Source organism: Carassius auratus, chromosome 34 (genome assembly GCF_003368295.1).
Source record: "Carassius auratus strain Wakin chromosome 34, ASM336829v1, whole genome shotgun sequence".
Classification (NCBI taxonomy): domain Eukaryota; kingdom Metazoa; phylum Chordata; class Actinopteri; order Cypriniformes; family Cyprinidae; genus Carassius; species Carassius auratus.
This window is the reverse complement of record NC_039276.1, coordinates 17,295,387-17,321,818: the sequence shown is the minus strand read 5'-3', so window position 1 is coordinate 17,321,818 and position 26,432 is coordinate 17,295,387. Positions and strand designations below refer to the sequence as shown.

The window sequence follows — 26,432 nt, the reverse complement described above, 5'->3', positions numbered from 1 at the left end:
GCTCAGGATACTTGACTCCAGATACTGGGCGGACTGTTTGATACTGAATAATGATCATGATCCGCTTGAGCTGATGCAGAAAAATCTCACACTGATCACTGACAAATCTTAAAAAGTCATATGCTGTGCTTTAATATTTCTCTTACAATGTCTTTAGCTTCACTTTATGCAGGTCATGCAAACGTTGATATCTTTACAAATCAATTCACAAAATGAATAAAATTAATTTGGATAAGCTGTATTTTTTCCAAAATGTAATTATACATATATATGCACAAAATGCACGACTATTAAAAATTACAGTAAACCATAATGAAATGAGATATAAAATACCTGTGCATGAATAACTGTTATTTTTAGTACTACTAAAAATACAGTACTATAAAGTTCAGAAAAATGTAGTGCCTTGACATATATCAGATTTTCTACTGAATTGATAACTGTTGCACACATCACTCAGGCAGTAAGTCATCTCCCAGCTCTTCATCAGCAAACTCATCTTCCTCAGTGCGTTTCTTTGCTGCAGTTTTTGGTCTCTGCATTTGAGGCCCCAAAGGATCAACATAAGAAGCATCTAAAATAATCAATACAATACAATACAATCAATACATTTTAATAAGGACAGACTAGGCTAGAAGCTTTCTTTTCTCCTTCACACAAAAGAAACCGTTCTTAAAGCTATTAAATAAATTAGCCAGGTAACATGGAAATGTAAGAATTTATCATCATGCATTCGGCAGATGCTTTTATCCAAGCAACTGCTCTCAAAGAGTACTTTTCATCATGCCACACATTCCCTGAGAATTAAACCTTCGTATTGCTAGTGCCATGTCCTACTGTTTGTTTACTGCAAAATGAATTATTCTACGATTTTATCTTTATAAGTCACAATGACAAGAACCCTCCTTGAAAATGATGGGTGCTGTTGTTTCTCACCTATTTCCTGCTGAGTGCTGGCCTCGTATGGCTCATTGGACCCTGGAAGAGTTTTCAGTTTAGCGCTAATTCTCTCACCCTTTGCACTGGTGCCATGGTTGCTCTGTCCACTGTCTGAGAAAACACACCCAAAAAAGCCAGCGTTGAAGTGGCAAACATTTCTGGAGTGAGTGTTATTTTGCAGTTGTGTCTGTTCAGATTCTTCTTAACACTATCGGCAATGTAAGCCATGCTCAAACGCTACGAAAAAACAGTGTTAGAATGCTGACTAAAAAAAAAAGCAAGAAAAACAACAGCTTCAGCTTGCACTTGAAGCAAAGGCTATGTGACACTAGAATCCCAATTAAAGTGAGTTCACTCTGCAACCATATGACTTGCATTATGGAAAGCATATTTGGTGCATAAAGACAAAGGGACACAGCTGCATTTCACATCTCAGCTGTGATGACTGGAACAGAGGACTGAGGGGCAGATGTGAGACTGGAGTCTGGCAGGCAGGTAACCATGGGATCTTTAAACACCCCAGCGACAAAACACAAAGGCATTAAAATGAAAAACCTTTTGCTGACATACAGTAGTTTTTCCTACCATGTACACCTGAGGATTCAAAATAAACATTTTGTCACATATCATCACTGCCTCCGAGTACTTCTACTGTTTGTATCCATAAACGCATCTTCAGAAGAGTACAAAAAGAAAATGTTGACAGCAAGCACTCTGATACTGGGATAATGTTGTTCAAGAGTGTACTTGTGAAATATTTCACTGGTTTATTCGCACTGTGCTTTGCAAACTAAAGGAAGTTGTCAGTGAGAGTGGGATATTCCCTGGAAACAGTGGTTTTGGCATATAAGGCTTTCACAGCACATGTTTGCTCTCTATTGTGCGGTGATTGAATTTACGTCCTTGGACGCTGTATCGTTACGGGGAACTGCAACATCATTTTGACATACGGACTGGGCAACTGGGTTTGAAGTTTTCCATGAAGCTTGCAGCTATGAGATTTTTGTGTTTAATCATCCAGAGGATTGATAATCTAAACTGCATAGTGAAATACAGTACATACCTCTGCCCTGCTCCAGCACAGGACTATACTTAGCTTCTGAGCGAGAAACTGCAGAGAAAAGAAAGGAAAAAGCAGAAGACAGAACTCTGAAGAGACAGTGGAAAGGCTAGACAGAGAGCAGATACATGAGGCCTACAAATGAGGTTGTGCTATACAACAATGAAGATTATTTGTGAATAAAACAGTAAACTTAGCATTACATGTTGAGTTCAGTTATGCCTGCAGAGCAGAATGAGGAATAGATGGCATCTGTAACAAAGCTGACTAACGGGTGCAGGAGCAGCAGTTTATTAATGAGCAGAACGCAATGTCATGCTTGTTTTATAGCTGTACAGGAGGAGTGTGTGAGCTCTTCCTCTAATGTATTTCTGTAGTGTGTGTAGTCATACCACTGGCTCTCAGAGGAGGGGTATTGATGGGGCTTGAGCTGCTCCCTTTCAAATGCACAGCCACGAACAGAGAATAACAGAGATTAAAAAATAAAAGAGAATGAGAGATTGCTTACAAAATGAAGATTAAGCTTATAATATACCATATTTTTCGGACTATAAGTCGCACCTGAGTATAAGTCGCATCAGTCCAAAAATACGTCATGATGAGGAAAAAAACATATATAAGTCATATTTATTTTGAACCAAGAACCAAGAGAAATCATTACCGTCTACAGCCGCGAGATGGCACTCTGTGTTTTCAGTGTAGACTACAGGAGCACTGAGCAGCATAGAGCGCCCTCTCGGGGCTGGAGACGGTAATGTTTTCTATTGGTTCATTTCTCTTGGTTGATTTCTCTTGGTTCATGTCAAATTAATTATGATAAATAAGTCGCACCTGACTATAAGTCGCAGGACCAGCCAAACTATGAAAAAAAGTGCGACTTATAGTCCCGAAAATACGGTAAAGAGAATGCAGATTCCAAAGAGGAGAAATTCAGTTCTGTCCCAATATGAGCAATTCAATGGATGTGACTATATGCTTTGTCTGGCTGGCTGTAAAACCATTAAACTACAACTGAAAATTTGAGGTCTGTGGCTATTTTTTTTTTTTTTTGTAATGTACTTTTACCCAGCAAGGATGTGGGTGACATTATCATAATTTTACAAAACCCTTGTATTTCAAATGAACGATGCACTTCTAAAATTTCATCACAAATAAAATGCTTTAAAAAACAGCACAGATTTGATTCAGCAAGATCAAAAGTGAGAGAAATATCTTGTAACAACGTAAAAGTCTTTACTGTTTCAAATTAAATGCTGTTCTTTTGAATTTTCTGTTCATCAAAGAATGTTTCGTTTGCACATAAATATTAAGTAGCACAACTATTTTCACCATTGATAAGAAATGTTTATTGAGCAGCAAATTAGCATATTGGATAAGAAAACAGTTATTTTAAACCGTATTAATTTCTCACAATATTAGTTTTTACTGTTATACTTTTTTTTAATTGCAGCTTTATTGATCATAAGAGACTTCTTTCATAAACATGAAAAAAATCTTACTGAACTCAAACTTTTAAATGAATGCATCCCATTACTTTTCGTATTTTCCAGAGTAATGAGAATTATTACTAAATTACATTTAAGAACCCAAATCAAATCCACAATAAAACCAACCACCTTCATAATAAAGTAGCTTCCTATCATGTCTCTATTCTACTGAGGCAGGGAGTGATCGTACCACTGGGCTTCTTGGGGTTTGAGTCGCATCCTAATGTTTCAGAAGACGTGAAGAAAAGTGTTGGAAGAAGAGAGCAGTGAGATGCAGTAAGAGGCGGAAAACAGTCACTTGTTTAAAAAATGAGTGTGCTGCATGACCTTTGAACCCGGCACTGCCTGAAACTGATAACTGGACATCACCTAACAAGACTTCCACATCTGATGTCCCAGAAGAGAAATACATTTTTAATCAAATAAAATATCACTACACTATAATTTCAAAACAGATCACAAACCAAAAGTCTAGAGTGAAGTTGTTGGATTCGAATTTCTAAATCATCTGATTTAGGGAACGGGTGTCTAAGACACGTGCTTTCTCTTTTTAAAAAATCACATCACAGGACTAGCAGTCTCCACTAAGCTTGTCCACCTGGACGCTATATTAGGGGAATTACAGTCATACCACTGGGTTTCTTAGGGAGAGTGCGTGTAAGATGTGAAGTATTTCCTGTTTACCAACAGCGACAGATTACAGGTTGAGGTCGATGGAAAAAGTGAAGTAGAAGCATGTATTGAGTTAAGGACTAGTATTTGAGTTTAAAGGTTGATCGATGAGGTTGAGTTCAAAGTGTCCACTCACCACTGCCAGCACTGCCTTCCCTGCGGCCTCGAGCACTGCTGTCCCTGCCAGATCTCACCCTCTGTGTGTGTCAATAACAGCACGCTGTCAGATATTCTCCAGAGGTATTTTACACACAGTCCAACAAACATGTTCCTCAATAATTTACGATAGGTTTCCTGGCTAAAGGAACAGGTGACGAAGAAACAGAGATAAACTCTCTCTCTCGTTCTAAATTCGTAAGATTGAAACTCTCCACACTTGATTTAAAGACAGTCGTTCCTGAGTATCGTTCAAGACAGTTGTTTTTTGTTCACTCTCAAATTCCACTCAACTATTTTCATCCATTTAAGGAAGCAAAAGAGGCCAGCATTTAAACAGTATGAGAGAAATCTGGGTACCTGCTCTCTGATCTCCTTCATTTTTTCAACTTTCTTGAGTTTGGTGGCATAATCCTGCACCTCTTTTAGTCCCATATCTGTGCACAGCCTGACTAGGAAGCGTAGACCTGGCCGACAGAGAATGACATGAGATGCAGAGCCGCTAGATAGTCACAGAAAGTCTAAATTAAACAACTGCTGAGCACATTACATTCAACATTTTCAGGAAATTTCCGATGAATGTCCTTGTAGGTCTCAAGTGCCTTCTGATAATTCCCTGAAAACAATAAATCATGATTTTGAAGGCGCTGAGACGATAGCTTATGGTTAAATTGATAATTGTCAAACTCATACCACTTCTCCTGTAACAGCTAGCCACCATCAGCTGCCACTTCACCTGTGTCGGTCTGAAATTCAGGAAAAGTTATGAAAATTAAAATCTCCAGACACATGCAGAATATTCGTGATAAAAATGATATAGTAACTTACTGAATGAGGGTAGCTCTCTCAAAGTACTGAATAGCTTTTTCACAGAACTGGGTGTCAATGTAATATGCTCCCAGCCATTCAATGACACTAATGTTTGAGGGAAAATACCTATATGACTGAAAAACAACACCATTTAATTATTATTTCTTTAATTATTATTATTACTGTCAGTTCTCAGTGATTCAGATACCTATAAAACATCCAATGAAATCTGAACTGCAATCTGCATTATAGACACTTAACGCATATCTTATATGCTTTCTTAAATAACTGTTAAATAAAAATGTAAACATTAATTAAAACACAATTATGTAAATACGCATATTTATTTTGCAATTTTAAAGGAATAAATACATTTAAACAAGTAATTGTATAATTTATAATAAAAAATATTACAATTAATGAGATTAGTTATTTTTATGTTATGTACATTTAACTACATTTTAAAACATGAATTAAACTTTCTTATTAAGAACATTAATTTGTACAAAATTCCTTGTATTTATTTTTAAGTGGCACTTGGAGTCCTGCACATATTATACAAACATCACTTGAAATATGAGTGATTTTGCGGTGGCCTTTTTTTTATTTTTTACCTCATAATAGTACTGGAAGGCCTGAGACTTGTCTCCTTCATTATCATAAAGGTCTCCCAGTTTTGCCAACACCTGTGCATCTGTGGGGGTCACACTTGTGAGCTGCATCAGCCATTCAATGGCCTGATGAGGGTCCTCCAACATCTCATATCTAAAGCTGCTTAAAGAATATGACTTTTAACAAGCAAATAAACCTAAACTTACCATACTTATGGCATTCTATTTCTTAGCATCAGAAATGACAAAAACCATCACAGAACAGACTTTCATTCAATAAAACGGACATGTTAAGGAAGGATACAGATTAGCCAGCTGGTACATGACCTGAGCACTGTTTCTGAGGATAGCGTGCAGTTTGAGGAAGCAGTCCAGGGCTTCCTCCAGTCTACCCAGCCTCTTATAGCTCAAACCTGCATGAGGACACAGAGATTTCTGCTTTAATATTACTATGGTCTTAGTGTCAGCTGAAACATTTCAAATGTAGAAAAGTTAAAGTACAAATTTCTCATGTGATGTAACCATTAGGATGTCATGTGTGTGATGGCTGACCTAAGTTATAGAGAGCTTCAGTGCAGGATGAGTCATTATGAAGAGCCTCCTTATAAAACTCTGCTGCTTTCTCATAGTCCTCCTTCACAAATTCTGTGTTGCCTTTGTTTACGAGGGCAGCGGGGTTGTAGCGGTCAGCACTCATGGCAAGTTCAGCATAGCGGTCCGCCTGATCATAATCCTTTTCCTGGAGAAGACAAATAATAGGCAGGTGAACCTTATAACACTGTGATAAATATAGCAATGACCAGGTTTTTGAAGTCAATGCTTTAGTGATATACTCACCAAAAAGTACAGAAAAGAAAGATTAGTGGCAGCAGCGCTTTTTACTCGACTGTCCTTCTTCTCAAACATCTTTAGTGTCTCAACTGCCTGGAAACAAAATAAAACTCTGTCGATTAAGCATATTCATATTGACTTCAAGGAAATTAGTTATATAAATAGATTATTTATGTGAATAATACCTAAATACATGTGAGTTACATCACATTACAATTGCTGCTACATGAATGACAGAAGCAATGCAACACAACACAACACAATATACACAAGGCCTACAGCAGAAAGACACACACACATTTTCTTCAACAACACAAACATACCTCAGCCTCAATAGTCATGCAGATGGACAGGCAAGAAAACAAAATAAAATGGACCATTGAATGTGTAAAGTGTTATAAGACAGAAACAAGGGTTCCACACAGACATAGAGCGATATGGCTCTGTTCTGTGGTAAAATATCAAATGCAACATAATTTGAGTGTGTCTCCAGGGACCCATCTACCTGTCTGAAGTCCCTCTGTCTTAAGTATGTAATAGCTTTATTGATCTCCAAGTCATTGGCAAGCTCCACGTATTGTGAACCTTTCACCATGTCCACACACCTGAAAAAGTACCAAATTAAGCTTTAGGACAAACTCTTCAAATTGTTTACTTTAGTCTATTATAAATGGTTTCAACTAAAAATAATGAATTATAATTATTCGATACAATTCATAAATATTGTCAATGGAATGTCATGGGCAAGGGTTGCCCTTCAACGCCCTCTTGTGGAATACACACACTATCATTTAAAGGGGTCATATGATGCGATTTCAAGTTTTCCTTTCTCTTTGTGGTGTTACCAGCTGATTATGTATAGATAAGATCCCTAAAGTTGAGACTAAAGTCTCAAACCCAAAGAGATATTCTTTATAAAAGTTAAGACTCATCCATACCCTGCTAAAACGCCTCGTTTAAAGATGTCCCCACATGTCTACATCACTGTGTGAGAAGATTTGCATAACACCGCCCAAATATTCACGCGAAGAAAGAAAGCGTGACTTTAATTCTCGCTGCAATATAGAGGCGCTGTGTGTTTGGTTGTGAAAGCGAAAATACTTTGCTTGGCTATCCAAAAGAGGACACAACTAGAAATAAGTGATTAAGTTGTATTTACAAACCTGTTCCAGAATAGTTTAAACCAAATATTTGTGTGTGTCCAACGCATTTAACGGAGGACTGTTTCCTGAACCTACAGAGCCGGCTGTTCTGACTCACAGCCTGTAAGTATGTTTTCATATTAAAGGAATTTGTCACGGATGATTCAAATGTGAGTTTTGAGCAGTGTAGAGTAGGCTTGTTGTTTTTCATTTCTCCAATCACAAATGCAGACATGATTTTATGTTTACGCGGTGTGATGCACAAGGCAACTCGTAAAAAGACAGTAATTATGTCCCCACTGGATGCTACAAATTCCTCATTTGTAATAGGTTTTATAGTTTTTGTCTCGTCACCCAGGGACACAGCATCACAGTATGGTGAGGGGCATAACATTTCCGTTACATGCTTGAGGTATTCGGCCAATCACAACACACTGGATAGCTGGCCAATCAGAGCACACCTCGCTTTTCAGACCGGTGAGCTTTGTAAAAATCGACACGTTTTAGCAAGGCGAGGCATAGAGGAGCAACAATAATGTACACTATGTGGAAAATAATATGTTTCTTTTAACCTTAAACCACGTAAACCATTGCATTACACCAAAAATACAAAATAAGTTATTTTTAACAACGTCATATATGACCCCTAGTTTCAGCTAGGTATTTTTGTTGGTAAGTGATAACACTTTACGATAAGGTTCCATTTAGGGATGCACCGAAATTTTGGCCACCGAAAATTTTAGGCCGAAAATGGCCTTTTCGGTTTTCGGCCGATAGACTTTTATCACCGAAACAACACGGCCGAAATGTTGTGATGACGCAAACAGAAACCGCGACCTGCACGTGCACCTGCAAAGCGCAGACCACGAGCTCCACGCGACATTCACTTAACACCAGTGAGAACATTCTCTCTTCGTATTCCTTTATTCGCAGCACTAAAACGTCTCCTAACAAAGAGATTAAGACGGACCACGAAGTAAAAACAAAGAAAAGTACAGTCTTAAAGAGTCTGTTAGCACACGTCTCACTGAGATCTTTTCGGATCCTCTGCACTTCTTCGCGAATGTGCTTGATCCGCGTTATAAAGACCATTACTTGTATGCGGAAATAAGGCAGCGCGCACGAGAAATGATCCAGGCCGCGCTGGATGCAGAGAACCCGCGTGGAGACGGAGAAGCGCCAAGTGCAGGAAACAGATCAGAGCGCAGAAAAACAGACTGGTCTCTGCACCAGATGAGTGGCATGCACCATCGTTGTCTGATATGTTCAGTGGAATTCTGCAAGAAAGTGCCTCAAATAATAATAATACGTTGGCTATTTTGTTCTTAGGCTACTACTACACACACACACACACACACACACACACACACACACACACAAACATATATACATACATAATATCAGATTGTAGCCATATTTATGCTAGATTTTCTGCTAGATTTCTGCTTTAATTTGATAAAAATGTTTATTTATGCCCTGGCCCTATTTAAATACACTCTCTCAAATATGTCTCAAATGTCAGGCAGATGACAAGCTCAACTGCTCAACAGCTAGATGGTTATCTGTCTGAAGTCCCCATCCCCAGAAGTGAAAACAGTCTTGCCAACTGGAGAAGTAATGCACTTTCTAGTCCTACATAGAAACATTTCAAATGCACTTCACCTAAATGCACTTTGTTTTTATGAGAGAACTGTTCATTTTAAAACCTTTCTGCAGGCCAGTAGGCCTGTACATTATTATTAATTATACACATGAGTGGGATAAATTTTTTGTTTGAATTTTATTTTATACTGTGCATTGTTGCAATGTGCTTAATAAATATTTGCATCATTTGTAATTAATTTTTTTTATGTTTTTTTTTAAATAAGTTATGTAATTGTAATTATCTTTGAAACTTTAATATTAATTTATGCAATTGCAATGTCTTAATTTTAGTAAAGTTAGTACACTGTCATAGCAATAAATGCAATGGTACTAATAATTGGCATAATTTATTTCGGTGTTTCGGTTTCGGTTTTCGGCCTTGGTTTTCTCTTTTTCGGTTTTCGGTTTCGGCCAAGAATTTTCATTTCGGTGCATCCCTAGTTCCATTAGTTAATGTAGAACAAACAATGAACAATAGATTTATTACAGTATTTATTCATCTTTATTAATGCTAGTTAATGAAAATACAGTTGTTCATTGTTAGTTCATGTTAATTCACACTGCATTAACTAATGTTAACAAGCACGACTTTTAATTTGAATAAGGCATTAGTAAATGTTTAAATTAACATTAACTAAGATTAATAAATGCTGTAATTGTTCATGCTTAGTTCATGTCAAACAAAGTAGTTAAATCATTTCCACTAATGAACCTTTTTATTGTGTTACGTTTTAAAATAAGTCTCTTCTGCTCACCAAGACAATTTTTTTTTACAAAAATACAACAAAGTAAAAAACTTCATTTATTCCTGTGATGGAAAAGCTAAATATTCAGCAGCCATTACTCCAGTCTTCAGTCACCAAGTGATTCTTCAGAAGTCATTTTAAATATGCCAATTTGCTGCACAAGAACCATTTAATATTGATGTCAATGCTAAAAACAATTGTGTTTTCAGGATTCTATGATGAAAAGAATGACCCAAACTTATGAACAGTAGTATAAATAACTCACCAGTCAAACCCAGCTGCAAATGACGACTCAATGGCTGGAGCGATAAGCTTGGCTGAGGTCATAATGTATTTTTCTGCTAGTGCTTTCCTAGAAGGAAAAAACAACACAAAAACACTGAAAACAATTCTAAGAATAATAAATGCAAAGCAGAAGTATTATAGATCCAACAGAATGTTTAATACATTATAATACCTCTCCCTTTCCATTTGGTGAAGCTTATCGTTCTTTATAGCCTCAATCACCATGTTTCCATGAGGGTCATCCTAAAATTAAACAATAAATAAATAATTAAAATAAAAAATAAGACAGAATTTAGTTCAAATATATGACTAACAAGCACTTGAACTATACACTCACATTTGGAGCAATATACTTGTCATCATCATCAGTACCAAGAGGCACACAAATGAGTTTCTGAAAAGCTTTTTTCATCCTCTCACGGTCTCCAATGGCATAGTAACATAGGATGAGATTGAAGCCTGTCTTTATGTTGGGGCTCTCACTCATGATGTACTCAAAGGATGTGATGGCATCGGAGTACTGGCCCATATGTATGAACACAACTCCGATGTTCTGCATGATCTTGATCCTATATAATAAGATAAACGATAAATGTTGAGAAGCACATAAAATTGCCTAAGATGTGTAAATTGATTGGTGCAAAACAGTTCACACAGCATATGCAACTACAAGTACTGACCTCATTGCACTGTGGGCATTTGAAATCTGATCCAAAGCCATGCGGTAAAATTTGATTGCCTTTGTGTAGTTCTTTTGCTTGAAATAGATATTGGCCATGTTCACTTTCAGTCGTCCTATAGTAGGATAAGCAGTTACAGAAAACCTGATATTAGAAACGCACTTATATCAAAGAGGAGTGAATATGAGATATTTTAAAACACATCTGAAATTATCTTACCGGCATTACTAAACATTTTGTTCTTCACAATGACTTGGTAAGTGTTCAAGGCCTCGGTGTACATGTCATTATTGGCATATTGGTTTGCTAAATTAAACAACACCTGAACAAAGCATAAAAGAGTCATGTATACCTTTAGTTTTCAGTCAAGACATGCATTTTTATATGGAGCAATGAACTTACGGAGTAGGTCAGATCCAGATTGATGTGGTCTGCAGTGCCTGTTTGTTCTCTCTGTCTCACCAAAGCCCTTTCCTTCCTGCCAGCCTCCTTGGCTTTCTCTAAAGACTGTAGAAAAAAAATCATTTAAATGTCAATTCTATAAAATCACTTAAAGCAGTTATAAAGCTATACCTACCAGCTGAAGATCCCCACGAGCATGAGCGAGACAGCTCTCCTCTATCAAGTCATTCACCTTCTTTTCGAGGATCTTTATCTTCTCCTCTGGACTGAACGAGAACACTATTAGACCCAAAAGGTGTACATCTCGGAGTAAAACTAAAGATGTCAAGTGCGATCTAGTAAACAAAACTTGTCAATGACTTCTCAAGCACTATGAAAGCAGAGGGATGCATACGTGTCTTCATTCCTTGTTTCTAAAGGAGGGGCCGGTCCTTTTGATTGTCCCAGTGGATCAAACACAGAGCCTGGAAATTCAAACAATTAAAATGAGGGAACCTGTCATATTTTCACCAACTCAGAAGTTAAAATGTATTAATCAGTAAGTACATTTCAAGCATAATGTGTCTGGACAGCACATGTGCAAATGTGTTTCATGTGTGAAAGTACCTCTAGCTATAGATGACGAATATCCTGCTGCTCGCACAGCAGTCATGGGACGAGCTGCACCATCCTGTACAACCCGCAAAATTAGAAAAATGCATAAAACTTCATTGCATATGACATAAAGGGCAAATAAACAAGAGATTTATCCCACCTGAACAGCTCCAGTCATAGGCCTTCCCATAGCAGTGCCAACAGGCATCCGAAACTAGATATTAACATTGAATATATGTAGACATAAAAGGAAACCAAACAGCATCAATATACAACCAACATCTGGCAAACAGCTTCACAATCCCTTATTGAAACATGAAATGAATTCAATACCCTCACCCTGAAATCTGTTTGTTTTCATAGTTATCAGATTTGACTGTACTGATTCTGACTGTATAGGCCTAATCTCTCACCTAATCTCTCACCTTTCCTCCCCTGACATCTGTCTTCCTGATTATGAGACATTGCACATTCTAGCATGCTATCATTCATTAGTGTCAATCCATATTCTTTACTTACCCCATAAGCTGTTCCAAGCGGTCGCACTCCAATCGCAGTGCCAGGATATTTTGCGGTCATCTAAAAATATTTTAATTTAGTAACTATTATTTCTGGTCTGCTTGACGTTTTATACTGCAGCTTAATCAGCAGGTGCAATATAACTTACTGGTGGTCTTCTGCCATGACTAGTCCTGACTGCCTGCTGAAAGCCCTCATCATTGTGAAGGTCCTGCAGGGACAGGAAAATCATGACGCATAAAAGGAGATTATGAAAATTAATAGATGCATGTCTAATGCCTAAGTATTTGTGCACCTCTCCGTCAAAAGTCGGATTGTAATCATTGTAGCCAGTGTACAAATCATCCTCCTCTTCCTCTGGGACAAGATGCACGTTCTCCATCTGAAACAAGAAAAAAATAGAAAATTAATGCATTTTTAATAGGGTCTTTTGATATGAATGCTATATTTGTCAATATGTTTAATAAATAGGCTAAATAATTACAAATTATATATTTTTAAAAATAGAAGGCTAATGCTTTTCAGGCAACAATGCAGACACTTTATCAAAGTTATAGTTACAGTGAGAACATCTATAAAACAAGAAAAAAAAGCAATTCTTACAACGTTTAGGCAGTATTTTGAATAAATATGCGAGTTACTCTATAAAAAACATTGTTTGCATTGCTAGTTGACACCACGTATCTCGTACACTATGTAACTGCCAACATCTGAGGTTTGAGAAATAATATAATTTTACTTACTTGGTTAACAGATCAGTTTGTTTGCAGAAATAGAGAGCCAGTTAATAGCCGTATTGAATAGAAATATCCTGAAAAACCGCGTATGTAGCCCAACAGCAGCTAGAGCTCGCTAACTATGCTAATGAACAACACATCGGTTGTTGCTAGGATACAGAGACGGATTGCCATAGGCTACACACTGGCGACATAACTCTGTTTCGCTATTGGTTATTTCATTGATTATATTTGCGTCAGTGTTTTTCTTTTTCTAATATTACATTTCTAAATGTACGTATGATCGTCTTCTCCGCTCTAATCCAAGGTATTATCCTGCTGTAAAAGTCCTGATGTATTTAGGCGCGTGCGAGACGCCGTAGCTCCGCCCACAGCCCGTCTTCATGCGCATAACCTGAAGTCTGGTGATGTTGGGGGTCCTGTAAAGTAACGTTAGCTGACTTGAGTTTTGACATTTGTAAAGGAGATCAAGATGGCTTCATTAAAAGGAAAGATTATTACTGTTGTCGGAAGGTGAGAGTTTCCTTGTTTAAGTCAGTCTGTCAATTTTGGCAGAGATTGCATAAGAGAATAGTTGAGTGGACTTTGAACTCTACTGTGATAGTGTTTATTAATAGACGTATTACTCCACATCAGAATAGTGCATATAAAAATTAACAGTGCAATGATTTATGACCAAAATAAATGAACACGTGAGTGTGTATTTGCGCTTATTTGACATTTTGGGTAGGTTTGACGTCCAAATAAGGTTATGATGTTAAAGTGTATTACTCTGACTATTGTTTTTTTCATGCATGGTCATCAAGGTCTTTAAACCTTAAAGTATTTTTGCAATATTAAAGTTTCTGTTTAGGTAGTCTCAAAAAAAATTCTCATTTTGGTATGTAGACAATGCATTGATTTTCACTAATGTTAACGGACTACTTGTTCTCTATTGATATTTGACTTATTTACAATGCTGTCTCTTTTTCCTAATTGTATGGGATGTGGCATCATAAAGTGGGCTGATTGGCCGCTCCTGGACTATGGTGTTCCTGAGCGGAGGATACACGGTCAAGATCTATGACAACGAACCAGGACAAGCATCACGAGCCATCACAGAGATCAGGTCAGTGGAAAACAGGACAGAAAAATGACCTGTTGACCCCTCAGTCAGATTCTTTACCTTTAGCATCACTGCTCAACTTTTGTCTGAGCACGTTTGTAACCCATTTTGAGTGCACAACCTACATAAACCAATGATCTGAGGATAAAAATTGAATAAAAGAGAGAAGATCATATGCAGCGGAAAAAATATGCACAAATTAAAGTCTTTCCATAATCTGTTTAGGTTGTTTTAAATATCCCCCTTCCTTTATTCACTTCTTCTGTCACCAGAAGGCATTCTGTTTCCTAGATATGTAACTAAAATGGAAAAAATAGGTGTAGAAACAAGCTTCACTCAGAAATTGCTAGTAAATTTTAAGCTGAATGTTGTGTTTTTGTGTGTGAGCAGGAAACAGCTTGAGGAGCTTCAGCAAGCCAAAATGCTGAGAGGAAATCTGACGGCTGCAGAGCAGTTGAGTCTGCTCAGCAGTCACCATGACCTGCAGCAGGCCCTAGAGGGAGCTTTCTTTGTCCAGGTGAGGTTTCCACCTTCAATGGAGATGACTTCCTGTTGACCCAAAAATGTAACCTGGGGAACAGAGGATAAACATCTCCCTGATGTGTATGGAACAAAAGTATCTCATGTGTGGATAAGAAAGTGTATTATTTCACGTTTTTAAGTCCGTGTATGAACCAAAAATCACATGGAACCAAAAGTCTTATCTGTGGTTTTACGTTTGAAATGGTTTGAACATCCCATGATGTCTTTCTTACTAAGTTACTTACTAATGTGATTAACTATTGGAATTGCACTCGTGTTTAATTATTAAAATGTATTGAACACTTAGGAGCCAAGCCGCTGTTTGCTATTGGAAAGTCATTTTTTTTATGAAATAAAATAAAGATGGTGGATTTGATCATACATTTTTTCCTGTGTACTACATTTATTGACTGATCGCTGAAGGTTTCTGTTTGTCCCAGTTATGATGATGATGTCAGCATTTAATGATGCGTGGTCCTGGTATGTGCTGCTGACACTACTGTATTTGCACTGCTGTATTGGTGATATTATAATATACCATTATTTAACATTATATTTATTTTAGCGGTTTGTAAGCATGTGATTTTTTATTTTTTTTGTCTATATTGTTTAGTTTTTTTTCTAAAATCTCCACATTCTCATCATGAAGTGAAAATTCACCATTCACGTTACTCATTTTCTTAATGCACATTATAGGTCTTATTGTAAATGATTTCCAGTCATTTCATATGTACATCTCAATGTGGAAGAAAATATCTGTCGTTTCATTGCAACTCTGACTTCTAAAAAGTTTTTCTACTACAGTAAATAATCAAAGGCATGAGTGAATATTCCTGTTTGTTTTATAAGCATTGGGAAGTTAAGGTCTTTTATAACTATTCAGGTCAATTTCCTTCTTTTTTCTAATTGTACTCTCATGGAAAACTTTTTTGCTACAGCTTTAATTATAGTACGTTTCATACAGTCCCTTTGCTATATTGTTGACCATCAACTGCTCTTGTCCTCTGTGTCTTCTGTGAATAGGAGTGTGTATTTGAGGACCTGAAAGCAAAGCACACTGTCTTCCATGAGGTGGAGAATCTCGTCACAGAAAGCGTGATTCTCAGCAGCTCCACTTCCTGTCTGATGCCAAGCAACGTGTTCTCTTGTGTCCAGAACAGAACTCGGTGCATCATTTCTCATCCGGTTAGTTACAATTATAGTCCATGAGAGATTATATCATTTAATTAATTAAATTAACTCTGATTTAAAATAAAAAAAGATTGACAGTATGTTTGAAAATCCATTTCATATGCGAATACTTCAGTCCAGTTTATGTTTGTTCAAGTGCATACATTTTGCCTTTGATACAGTCTATTGTTGTAACCCACATCATCTTCCATTCAAAGCAAAACGCATCTACAACATTTTTTCCCAAACCTTGTTTTAGTCATGGCACCCTTTGGAAGTTTTAACAAATTTGTGGCACCCTACAAAATTAATTTTGTCACAATAATTGAATTTCCAACTTCCATATGATACTTTGAAACAGTAGTGTAGCCAGAAAAGAGTCTCTGGGTGTGCATATGAAAATCTGGGTGTGCCACATTTATTGTCATATTACTGTGCAAAATTATGGGATAGTATTTTTGTCACACTGCTTCCGTCCAACCATACTCCTAGTGTTAATTTGCAGGTCGTGTCAAAATGTAGTTAATTGTTAAATGTAATAATTTTCTTCCAAATACGATAATTTTGAACTTCTGGTACGATACTTGGAAATTTCCAATCTGGCAACACTGTCTGTTGATGTTGGGCCCGGGGAGGGCGAAACATCCTCATCAGGTGTAAGGTTAGGCCTTGTGTCCGGCTGTCCATCAAGCCGGGCAGCTCTGCGACATATTGCTAGCTAGCAAATTGCAATCAAAAATTATCTGTTTATATCATAGACTGCTGGGGTCACAGTCAGCTGCTGTTTTCTAATTGGTTGGCAGTCCAAATGTCAGCAGATATTTTAACAAAAATAATTTAAAATGCATATTACATTTTAACATTTTTAGCATTATTGCACCATATATTGGATTCTTATTTCTGTGCCCCTGAGAGTATGATTTAGAATGTTCAGTGGCGTCACAGAACTGCCAGATTCAAACAGCTTTCGCGCGTTGGCTGGCGCTGAGCCTGAGACGGACGCACTCAGCGCTTGTCATATATCACAATGAATACGCAGTGTTTTCAACCACATAATGTTTATTTTAGGTTTCAAACATTTAAATATACATAATCACTAGTAAAACAATACATTGGTAGTTTGTAAAATACACACTGATGTCTATGAAAGCAGCAAAAACTATCTTATCAAATGTAATTTGCAGACGTGTTTTAGTCATATATCAGACACACATAGCAAATTAAAATTAAATTAATTTATGCATTTAGCAGACGCTTTTATCCAAAGCGACTAACAGTGCATTCGGGCTATCAACAATAAAGTTTCCTCTATTCTTCGTCCAGTTCAACAGCCGCTTACTTTCATGTATTTCGGGAGAAACTGGGGAATTCAAGTGCTGTACGTTAAATCCGGCTGACAGGACTCTGAACTGCAGCGCTCATCTCGTTATAGATCAAGATAATTTATAAAGGTTTTTAAACGAAGAATCAGAATATTATATAGTTGACATGGTAAGCATGTTTTTGTATATATTTTAATAAAAAATGAAAAACTAAATGAAACGAATACTGATTCATCTGTTAGTGAATAATGACGCGTCGCCATGGAAACAAAGGGTCAGTTAAAATATTTGTAACTTACATGTGAAAGGGTTGATTAAAAAAATAAAATAAAAATGTATATATATATATATATATATATATATATATATATTCTAAGTAAACAACAATAGCCCAAGTTTAGTAAACTTTTTATTGAGACTATATATAATTCTGCATCTATTTTTAGGTGTGCCAGCTGCCACTGTGGGTGACACAGGCACACCCTGGCACACCCATGGCTACGCCATTGCTTTGAAAAGTATAGATATTCGGTACAGCAGTACACATTTTTTTTTGCATATAGGCCCAGGGTTGAATCGCTACACCACTGGAGGGCAGTATTTCCAGAGATTTTCCAGAGTCACACCATGCTACAGCACCGTAGGGCTATTGCAAACAGAAACAATAATATAATACATAGATGTTTCCCATCAGCTCGATTTTTGAGTGGACTTTGCTGTTCTGATGAGCATGAACGGTGTATTAGTGAGTGGAGCGCACACTCATAGAGCAGGATAATATGCAGAGCGTCACACCAAGAGGTGTAAAAAGTACTGAAAATTTTACTAAATTAAAAGTACAAGTATCTTGCCAAAAACATACTTGAGTAAAAGTAAAAAAAGTACAACTTTTTGAATTGTACTAAAGTATTACAAAAGTTAACAGATATACGGAGGTTTTGTTAAAGGGAGAAAAATAAATAAAAAGCACAGGTCAAACACATACATCTGGTGCAACAGCTACATTTAAAATGCAGCACAGTGGAACACACACACACACACACAAATACAGGGAAGGGGATTAAAATAAAACTCTGTCCTTTCCACCCTCATACCATCCAATATATATATATATATATATATGACTTTAATTTATCAGATGACTACAAAAAAATAATCTCTCTTAGTTTAATGCAAGTGAATGGGATGTCCAGAAATGAATATGACAGACAGTAACTCATACAACCCCTGTTAATGAATCAGTGTCTTCTTAAGTGAAAGGATAAATACAAAAAAATACAAATCCCGATATTTTAAGCTTGACAGTCATGTTCACTTTGTGTGGTTTCTGAAGAGGTCTTGTCCCCTTGCACTATACAGACTAAAAAAACTTTTCTTGTGTTCATCTGAAGAAAGAACATCATAAACATCTGGGATGACATGAGGGTGAAAAAAATATGAGAGAACTTTCATTTTTGGGTGAACTATTCCTTTGAAGAGCAAGATGTGATGCAGAGGCTAAAACCTATTCCAGACGGAATACAAGAATGGGTTGCATTAATGAGGAGAGTCATAATTAAAACATACAACATTAACATTTTGAAAGGGCACTTCATGTGTCTATTCAACATTACTGTCTAAGGATAATTAAATTTGTAATTGTTTATTTGGGATATTTAGAGTTTTTTTTTTCAGCAAATATTGATAAATAATTATTTGTGACTAATTAGGTTAATTAATAAGAAAATAATATCATTATTAAGGTTAAAATACTAATTGACAGTCTTAATTGCTACTCAAAGTGTCATATAATGACATATCAATTACCTGATAAGAACTAATCATTAAATCATTAAACATTAATTACAATTTACTTAACATAAAACGTTAATTTAAACACTTTTTTTTCTGAGATTTGTAACATTTAATAATAAATTATACATAATTACCACAAAAATATTAACTGTATTAAAAATCCCATCACTGATTTATTTGCACTCAATCTTATGCCTTCAGCTAATATATTACAGAGCTAAAGACTATCAAAACAGAAAGAATAATTAATAAATAAATAAAAATTGGGGGGGGGGTGGTGCACACGTCAAGCACACGTCAATCACACACATTTGAACTTCTGTTCAAATAAAAATGTAATGTACTTTTTATGATGAAATAAAATTGTAAGGAGTTTTTTTCCCCTCAGAAATCTAATCAAGTGAAAAAAAATATAACCAGTTTAATTTGTACTTCAATAAAGTACAAATCCCCCAAAATAATACTTAAGTAAAGAAATCAAGTACAACTCAAGTATTTTACACCTCTGGTCAAACCACGTGAAAGTGAAACCTGAGCGTTTAACTAATTTTCGCAGGCCGGAATTTCTGTGAATCTTAGCGACATCAGAAATGGATATTATACACTAGATGCTTTTTTTTTTTACATTTCAACCATTAAAAAGATTACAAAAAGATTTTTTACACGGCACCCCTGCTCTCGACAGACAGCACCCCATTTGGGAAACACTGATCTAGACCAATATGTCTCATTATTGGTCTAGATGTGGTATTGGTTAAGATCTTGTTAAGGGCTAAACTTAAAATCCTCCTAAATGTAAACTTCTGCAACTAACCCTAATAGCAATTGTTATTTTCAAGCGTTCTTACCACATTCATGTTTTGGTTTTAGTTTTACTATTTATATGTATTTAATGCAAGCATTATTTACATAGACACGCCTGGTTTTTCTTCTCAGCACTGATTTAGCAGCCTGTAATGAAGAATGGAGATAACCATTTTAGGCCAAGAGGGGCTTTACTGGACTTTGAATCCTTCGATGGAAATTCCACTCTGATCTCATGAGCAGAAAGGTCTTGCTGGTCTTGCTGGTCTTGCTGGTCTTGTTGTCCTTTGGAGCAGTGTGAGGCAATTAGTTAACCTTCATCTGCATTTAGTGAATGTTTAATCATGAATGCCAAGCATTTTTGGTCAGACATTTAGTCAGAGAGACCTTCATAGACAAGGAAAGAAGTTTAGTACAAGGCCATTATCTCTAGCTCTGGTAAACACATTGGAATTGGTATAGTGCTCTGTCTGTGTTTTGTGGCTGATAAACCGATGTCATTTCCTGTTTGTTTTGAACCTCACAGGTAAACCCGCCCTACTATGTGCGTCTGGTGGAGCTGGTGCCACACCCCGAAACACTGCCTGCTGTGATGGATGTTGCTTACTCACTGATGACGGATGTCGGACAGGCACCTGTGCGACTCAGGAAGGAGATCGATGGCTTCGCATTGAACCGTGTTCAGTATGCCATCATAGCCGAGTCCTGGAGGTTGGTTCAGGTTGGTTGAGCCATGGAACTACACCACATATCAGTCAGAGTCATGGTTATACTGCATCATGTCTTAACCACCTACTAGTTCTTCCATGTCAAATCTCTACTGTACTGTATAATATGCGCAAAAAGGCAAAATAGAAAAGACCAACCTCCAACTTTTGAATTATAATGTATTCTAAAATAGTTGCCAGTTTAAAAATAGTACTCAAAAGTTCAATTAAAAATAGTTTAAAACATAATTGTATTTATCAAATGTAGCTGTTTATATATTTAGTTTATTTATTTTTCCATACTAAGGAAGTCAGTGGGGACCAGCACCTACAGTATCTAGTGAGTAATTGATGACAGAATTACAAATGTTTTATGTCTCTGTTACACTCTGTTTTTAGAAAGAAAGGAATGTGAAATTAGAGGAAGGGAGGAATGAACAGAGACTATTATGTTTTTTTTTTTAAATGGAAAGCATTGCAACATCCTTAGTCTTATCACACTATGTTTACAAATGACTGATTGAGAGAAGGAGGAAAAACAATCTCTTTTCTTTGTTCCTCTTGAGAAACTTTTAGAACAGCTTCTCTTTCCTCATACTGGTGGTTTTGTCCTGGTTAGACAGTACACCTGTATTACAGTGTATCAAATGAACATGGGGTAGAGTAAGGAGATCCACTTTAAAAACCAAACCCTTCTGGGCACTCCCCACAAGCATGAACAAAAAGCAGTCAAGAAAGCACTTCCACAGACAGTGGACACCTGACTTTGAACTTAATTTTAGAGTGACTGTTCATTATTCAGTGAAGTAATTGACATTTAAAGACGAAACACAAAATTGTGTGTTCTGTACAGGATGTATTAGGAAGGCATCATCACAAAACGGTTTTTATTAATATGAATAATGGGAAAGTTCATAGGTCAGATCCCTTAATCCTTACCCACTGTGTTAAAGTTGTGGTTTTTGTTGCAATATGACACTTTGTATTTGGTCCCTGGAGAGCTTCATATGGGTCGGGGTAGAGTACACTACATGTCCAAATTAATTACGCCCAAACACCATACTCATGGTTTTTGAGAATTTCATAATTTTTTTTTTTTATATCCTCAAGTATGTCCAAAACTAAAATAACTGCATGCTTAATTTTATCTACTGTTAGTAATGGGTGAAGCTGAAATAACCAGAGCTGTTATTTAGGAGGGGGGTGTCTACACACTTCTGTCCTACATAAATAACAGATAAACCAAACCATTTATGTTTAAAACAATTATCTCTTTGTGAATAATTGTATGGATTCATTTTTATCATTATCACTTAATATAATAATTCACTCACCCTTATTTATTTGGCTATTGCTAAAAATATACCCTAGCGACTTAAGGTTTTGTGGTCCAGGGTCACAAATGGTTAAATGATTAAATATTTTTTCAAAAAAAAAAAATATTTTTTTTTAATATTTTTTTTTCCCGTAGAAGACCGTTCTCAAAGTAAAGCTAAAACAGAGGTTCCTTGGAAAACAAAAAGCCCCTTGTGTTTTTTAAAACATAGGAACATGCTGTGACCTTTTCACAGTTAGTGACATTTGAGAGGTTAAAATTTGAACCACTTGTGTCAAATGTGTTATTCTTTTGAGCTGGTTACAGATACACGTACAGTGTGTCCAATAAAGTATCCTGTCCAGTCTGCTTTTGTTTTTAGAGACAATTTCACTTTTAACTGACTTGATGGTTCTACTCCTTTCAGAGATTTATAACAACTGAACTGAGGCATAACGAAAGGAAATCTTATGAGGCCGAAGGAAAAATGTCACATTAATTGTTATTTGTCATTTGTAGTGTGTGTGTGTCTTTATTTATTTATCCTATTCATCATGCACCATTTAGGAAGAGTGGGATGTTGTTGTTTTTATTTTTATATATAAAGATTTTCCTCTTTATTAGCTGTTACACTAAATAAGTGTTTTTCCTTATAACAGCTTTCTGTCTTCATTTCATCCTCAGTAGTGTTAATGTGCAATCATTGATGATGGTAATTGAGGTAATTCAGTAATGTAGTTGTCTGGAAAATCGGTATGATTTACAGGTCTGTGTGTGTGTTAGGAATTTAATTTCTAATAAGAGGTCACAACATTATTTTCCAAGTCTTGTAATTTCCTCAGTCAGAAGGAAAAGTTAAATGTCTAAATAAAACATAAACCATATGAGGAACAAATCCATATCCGGGTTTGAGTCAACTTCTAAATGACAGAAATACCTCTCCTCCTTTTTAGTTGTAGGCAAATACTTTTCACGAATTTCAAAAGAATCTGCTGTCTGAGCTTTTAAAAGGTTATGTCACATGGATCTTTAAAAGAAGCCATGTCGGTGAACCAGTTAAACCAGTACGCATACTGATTAATACAGTTTTTTGTTTAAGTAACTAAATTAAGTAATTATAAGCTGGTTTTACATAAGTTAAATATTGTTCAAAGACCCTCTGTGGCCACCTGGGACTGTTACTTGTTAAATGTTGCATCACTTTTGTTCAGTTAAGTCTTATTTAGCATTATATTATTTGATTTTATTAATGTTTCACTGTGTTGAATAATGAGATGTTTGAGCTGTTCATGTTGTTGTCATGGGCCCAAATACCTAACTATTTATCTAAGTTTAAAACTATGACCACAGACATTTGAATATTGTTTACTAGCTGACAATCCAGTCTGAGCTGATGCTAATAATGTCATTGATGCTTAAAGGGATTGTTCACCCAAAAATGAAAATTCCATCATCAAACAGTTGCTGGTCCTTACTGACGTCAATAGCCCCAAATAAGAAAAATAATACTTTGGAAGTCAGTGGGGGCATCAACCATTTGTGTTCAGCAGAAGAAAGAAACAAACCAAGAAAGAAGAAAGTAACAAATTGAGGGTGAGAAAATGATGACAGAATTTTCATTATTCCGCAAAGTTGGCAGAGAAGCAGTCTTGAAGTGGCATCTAGAAGTGTTTATGACTCAAATGTTGCCCAGAAGGCATGATTTAGTCTGTCGTTTATGAGACATTATGTGTTTAGGCTGAATTTTGAGCCTTGGACAAGGTGTAAAGATGCCTTAGGCTATCCATAAGCCCCTTTATACAAAGTCAAGATCTATGGATTTTATACATACAGACTTATGTTTTCCATTTCTTGCCACTTATATATTTTTTGCGTGTTATTTTCAGTTAGTTGTTTTAATTAGGGAAAAATATTTTTTTGGGGGGGGGGCTATGATAAGGAACTTTTAAGATTTGGACGGTTCCCCAAATTCCAGATTTGCAGCTCAAATCCACTCATGCTTCCTTCTCTGAGTTCAGGCGGCTCTTTGAGAGAGAGCCAGCTCTGGAAAGTAGAGCAGCTGGGAAAGCTAATGGCTGCCCCTGGTGATTACCGTAGAGGAAAGGCCTCTTTTCTCGGTTTGCCCAGCCAGTCCACTGCCTGGTGACACTGAGATAACAGCCTCGTTGTTGCGTGCAGGAAATGAACAAAGACCACCCTGTCCCTCTCCTAAACTCATCCCCCACTGCACATTTTGTATCCAACCTTTGATTTCAGCACAGTCAGACTACAGGTATCTGTAGCCACAGGTAATATGAGTACAAAGTGGTCCCAAAGTCTGGCACAACCACACTTGCCTCCCCCTGCCATACCATCCCATTGTTCAGAGGACACGGAGTTAAATGATAAGAGAAACCCAATACAGTGGGAGCGGCTTTAGAGCTCTTCAGACGGGACAAAAGGGGGACAACCTCCATTTTCCTCTCAGTGAGGTGGACCAAACTTTGTTGGCTGGACAAACTACTAAGCAGGAAGCTTTTAGGATTAGAAGATCAGAACATCAGTAAACCACTTTTAGAAACATGGTCTTTCATCCAAGTGTATAATACACACTGTATTGCCAAATGAACTTCTCTTTCTTCTCATCCAGGATGGAGTGATTTCGGTGAAGGACATTGATCTGGTTATGTCTGAGGGCTTGGGCATGCGCTACGCTTTTATAGGTCCCATTGAAACCATGCATCTCAATGCACCCGAAGGCAAGCTACCCATTAACCCATGCAATTAAAAAAAATGGCATCATGAAATTTTGTATTTAAGCACTTAGAAGTTTTTGTTTTCATCATGCATGGAAAAAGAATTGGTCTGTGAAAGCCTGTTGCTGTTTCGATTAACATCCACCTCACCTGACCTTAAGTATGTGTGTGCAAGAGACAGACTGTGAAAGAAACGGAAACAAACACTAAAGTGTGTAAATGTGCATGTGTTTTGAAGAGATCTCATGTTCACGTTGAAAATCAGAAGGCAGTGTGAAATCTGTAGGATGACCCCGCTCCCCCTATGAAATGTGCTTTGCCATGTGACACTAATACTAATGTTTGATGATGACAGATGAGTTATTATTCTCAGCCCTGCCTCCTTGTACTGTGAGTGAGGTGCTACAGTGCTCTCAATGTGGTGATAAAGCCCCCCTGTAAACGTAAGAGTTTCGCCCTGGTTTCTTCCATTGCTGTAATGGCACAGGTTCTTGGAAACTGTAAGCAAAGAACTGTGGCTGAACTTTCCCTGGTGCACATCTTATCTGCTGAGAGCCTTTCTAAAACAACTCATGCCCTTCAGATGAGGACCTACTCCATTCATGCTTGAAAACTCTTGTTACAAAACAAAAACCCAGTAACTTTATTTGCTGAGTCATTTTGGACACTGTTCTAAATTAAAAATACTTTTTGTGTCACAGTTATTCATAAAAATATCAGACCATATATCTTCTACCGTGTTCCTACTTTATTGTAGAAGTGTAAAACAACATTTTTATTGTTTTGTCTGTCCAGGTATGGAAGGCTATCTCCAGCGCTACAGCGAGGGCATGAAGAGGGTTATTAATACTTTTGGATCTGTTCCAGATTTTTCTGGAGAGCCAGCAGCTAGAATTGTAAAAGTAAGCAATATCAATATTATTAATAATTATTGGAAAATCTCCACTAATGGTTGCTTTAGAAATCTTTGGACAGATTGTACAGATTTCCCAAATAACCATAACTGTTTTGTTGTTATATGTTGTTGTTTGTTTGTTTGTTTATAATTTTTGTAACCATTATCAAATGAAAGATTTTATCATGTACTTTAGGAGATCTGTGAGCTGATACCTGCTGAACAGGAGCACCTCACAGTCCGGAGAGAGAGAAGAGATCAACTGCTGATGGAACTAGCGAAGCTGAAGAAATGAGGCTGTAGTCCATAAAATATTTCAGTGGAATTGGTTATGGATCATCTGAGCCATTGTTGTCCTTTGTTAAATATTTCCTTTCCAGGTAACTGAACATGACTGATTAAATTACTGAAACAAAATTAAACCCCATTAATGGTTTTAGGGTTCATTTAATTATGAATTTAATTTTTATAATGCATTAACAGTATTTTTAAGTGTACGATTTGTGACTAATACTTGTTTCACTGAAACCGCTATAGCACTTTCTTGCACATGATAAATGTGATGTGAAATTCACAATTAAAGAGGAAATGAAAACTATCTCTTGGTGGATAGCCCTTTTCTTGATGCACCCCAATGAATTTGGAAGGATATTCTGATGCTTCCTTCTGGAAAATACACGCAGTTAAAAACTAAAAGTATTTTTTATTTTTAACTTCCTCATGGGACATTTATGAATTAATCTCATAC

At 36.6% G+C, this 26,432-nt stretch overlaps 2 protein-coding genes and 1 long non-coding RNA gene across 6 annotated transcripts; 1 reads left to right on the top strand and 2 right to left on the bottom strand.

The window, feature by feature from the left end:
• Positions 1-106: 106 nt before the first annotated feature.
• Positions 107-13,691, bottom strand: ift88 (intraflagellar transport 88 homolog). 4 transcript variants are annotated; one of them, XM_026218374.1, is made up of 28 exons: positions 13,322-13,691; positions 12,874-12,960; positions 12,727-12,789; positions 12,579-12,638; positions 12,220-12,273; positions 12,072-12,135; positions 11,860-11,929; positions 11,641-11,731; positions 11,466-11,570; positions 11,283-11,385; positions 11,064-11,178; positions 10,721-10,952; positions 10,556-10,626; positions 10,364-10,450; positions 7,072-7,171; positions 6,573-6,659; positions 6,288-6,474; positions 6,040-6,148; positions 5,739-5,889; positions 5,143-5,258; positions 5,008-5,060; positions 4,865-4,930; positions 4,675-4,781; positions 4,295-4,355; positions 2,392-2,436; positions 2,003-2,050; positions 937-1,050; positions 107-574 (listed from the first exon to the last, which is right to left on the bottom strand). In XM_026218374.1, the coding sequence occupies exons 2-28, from the start codon at positions 12,958-12,960 to the stop codon at positions 453-455; spliced, it is 2,568 nt and encodes an 855-aa protein (XP_026074159.1). In that variant the 5' UTR covers positions 13,322-13,691; the 3' UTR covers positions 107-452. The 4 variants fall into 4 exon arrangements, with proteins under 4 accessions (XP_026074159.1, XP_026074160.1, XP_026074161.1 ...); XM_026218375.1 differs by lacking the exon at positions 2,392-2,436; XM_026218376.1 differs by lacking the exon at positions 2,003-2,050 and having other exon boundaries at positions 13,322-13,690.
• On the bottom strand, positions 3,684-4,288 carry LOC113053396 (uncharacterized). The gene is made up of 3 exons (XR_003277218.1): positions 4,118-4,288; positions 3,814-3,873; positions 3,684-3,706 (listed from the first exon to the last, which is right to left on the bottom strand). It is a non-coding gene; the product is annotated as an uncharacterized LOC113053396 (long non-coding RNA).
• A 96-nt stretch (positions 13,692-13,787) lies between the features above and the next one.
• Positions 13,788-26,282, top strand: LOC113053392 (lambda-crystallin-like). Its single transcript, XM_026218378.1, has 8 exons — positions 13,788-13,828; positions 14,316-14,423; positions 14,811-14,937; positions 15,966-16,127; positions 20,559-20,753; positions 24,684-24,792; positions 25,585-25,691; positions 25,881-26,282. The coding sequence occupies exons 1-8, from the start codon at positions 13,788-13,790 to the stop codon at positions 25,977-25,979; spliced, it is 948 nt and encodes a 315-aa protein (XP_026074163.1). The 3' UTR covers positions 25,980-26,282.
• Positions 26,283-26,432: the final 150 nt, after the last annotated feature.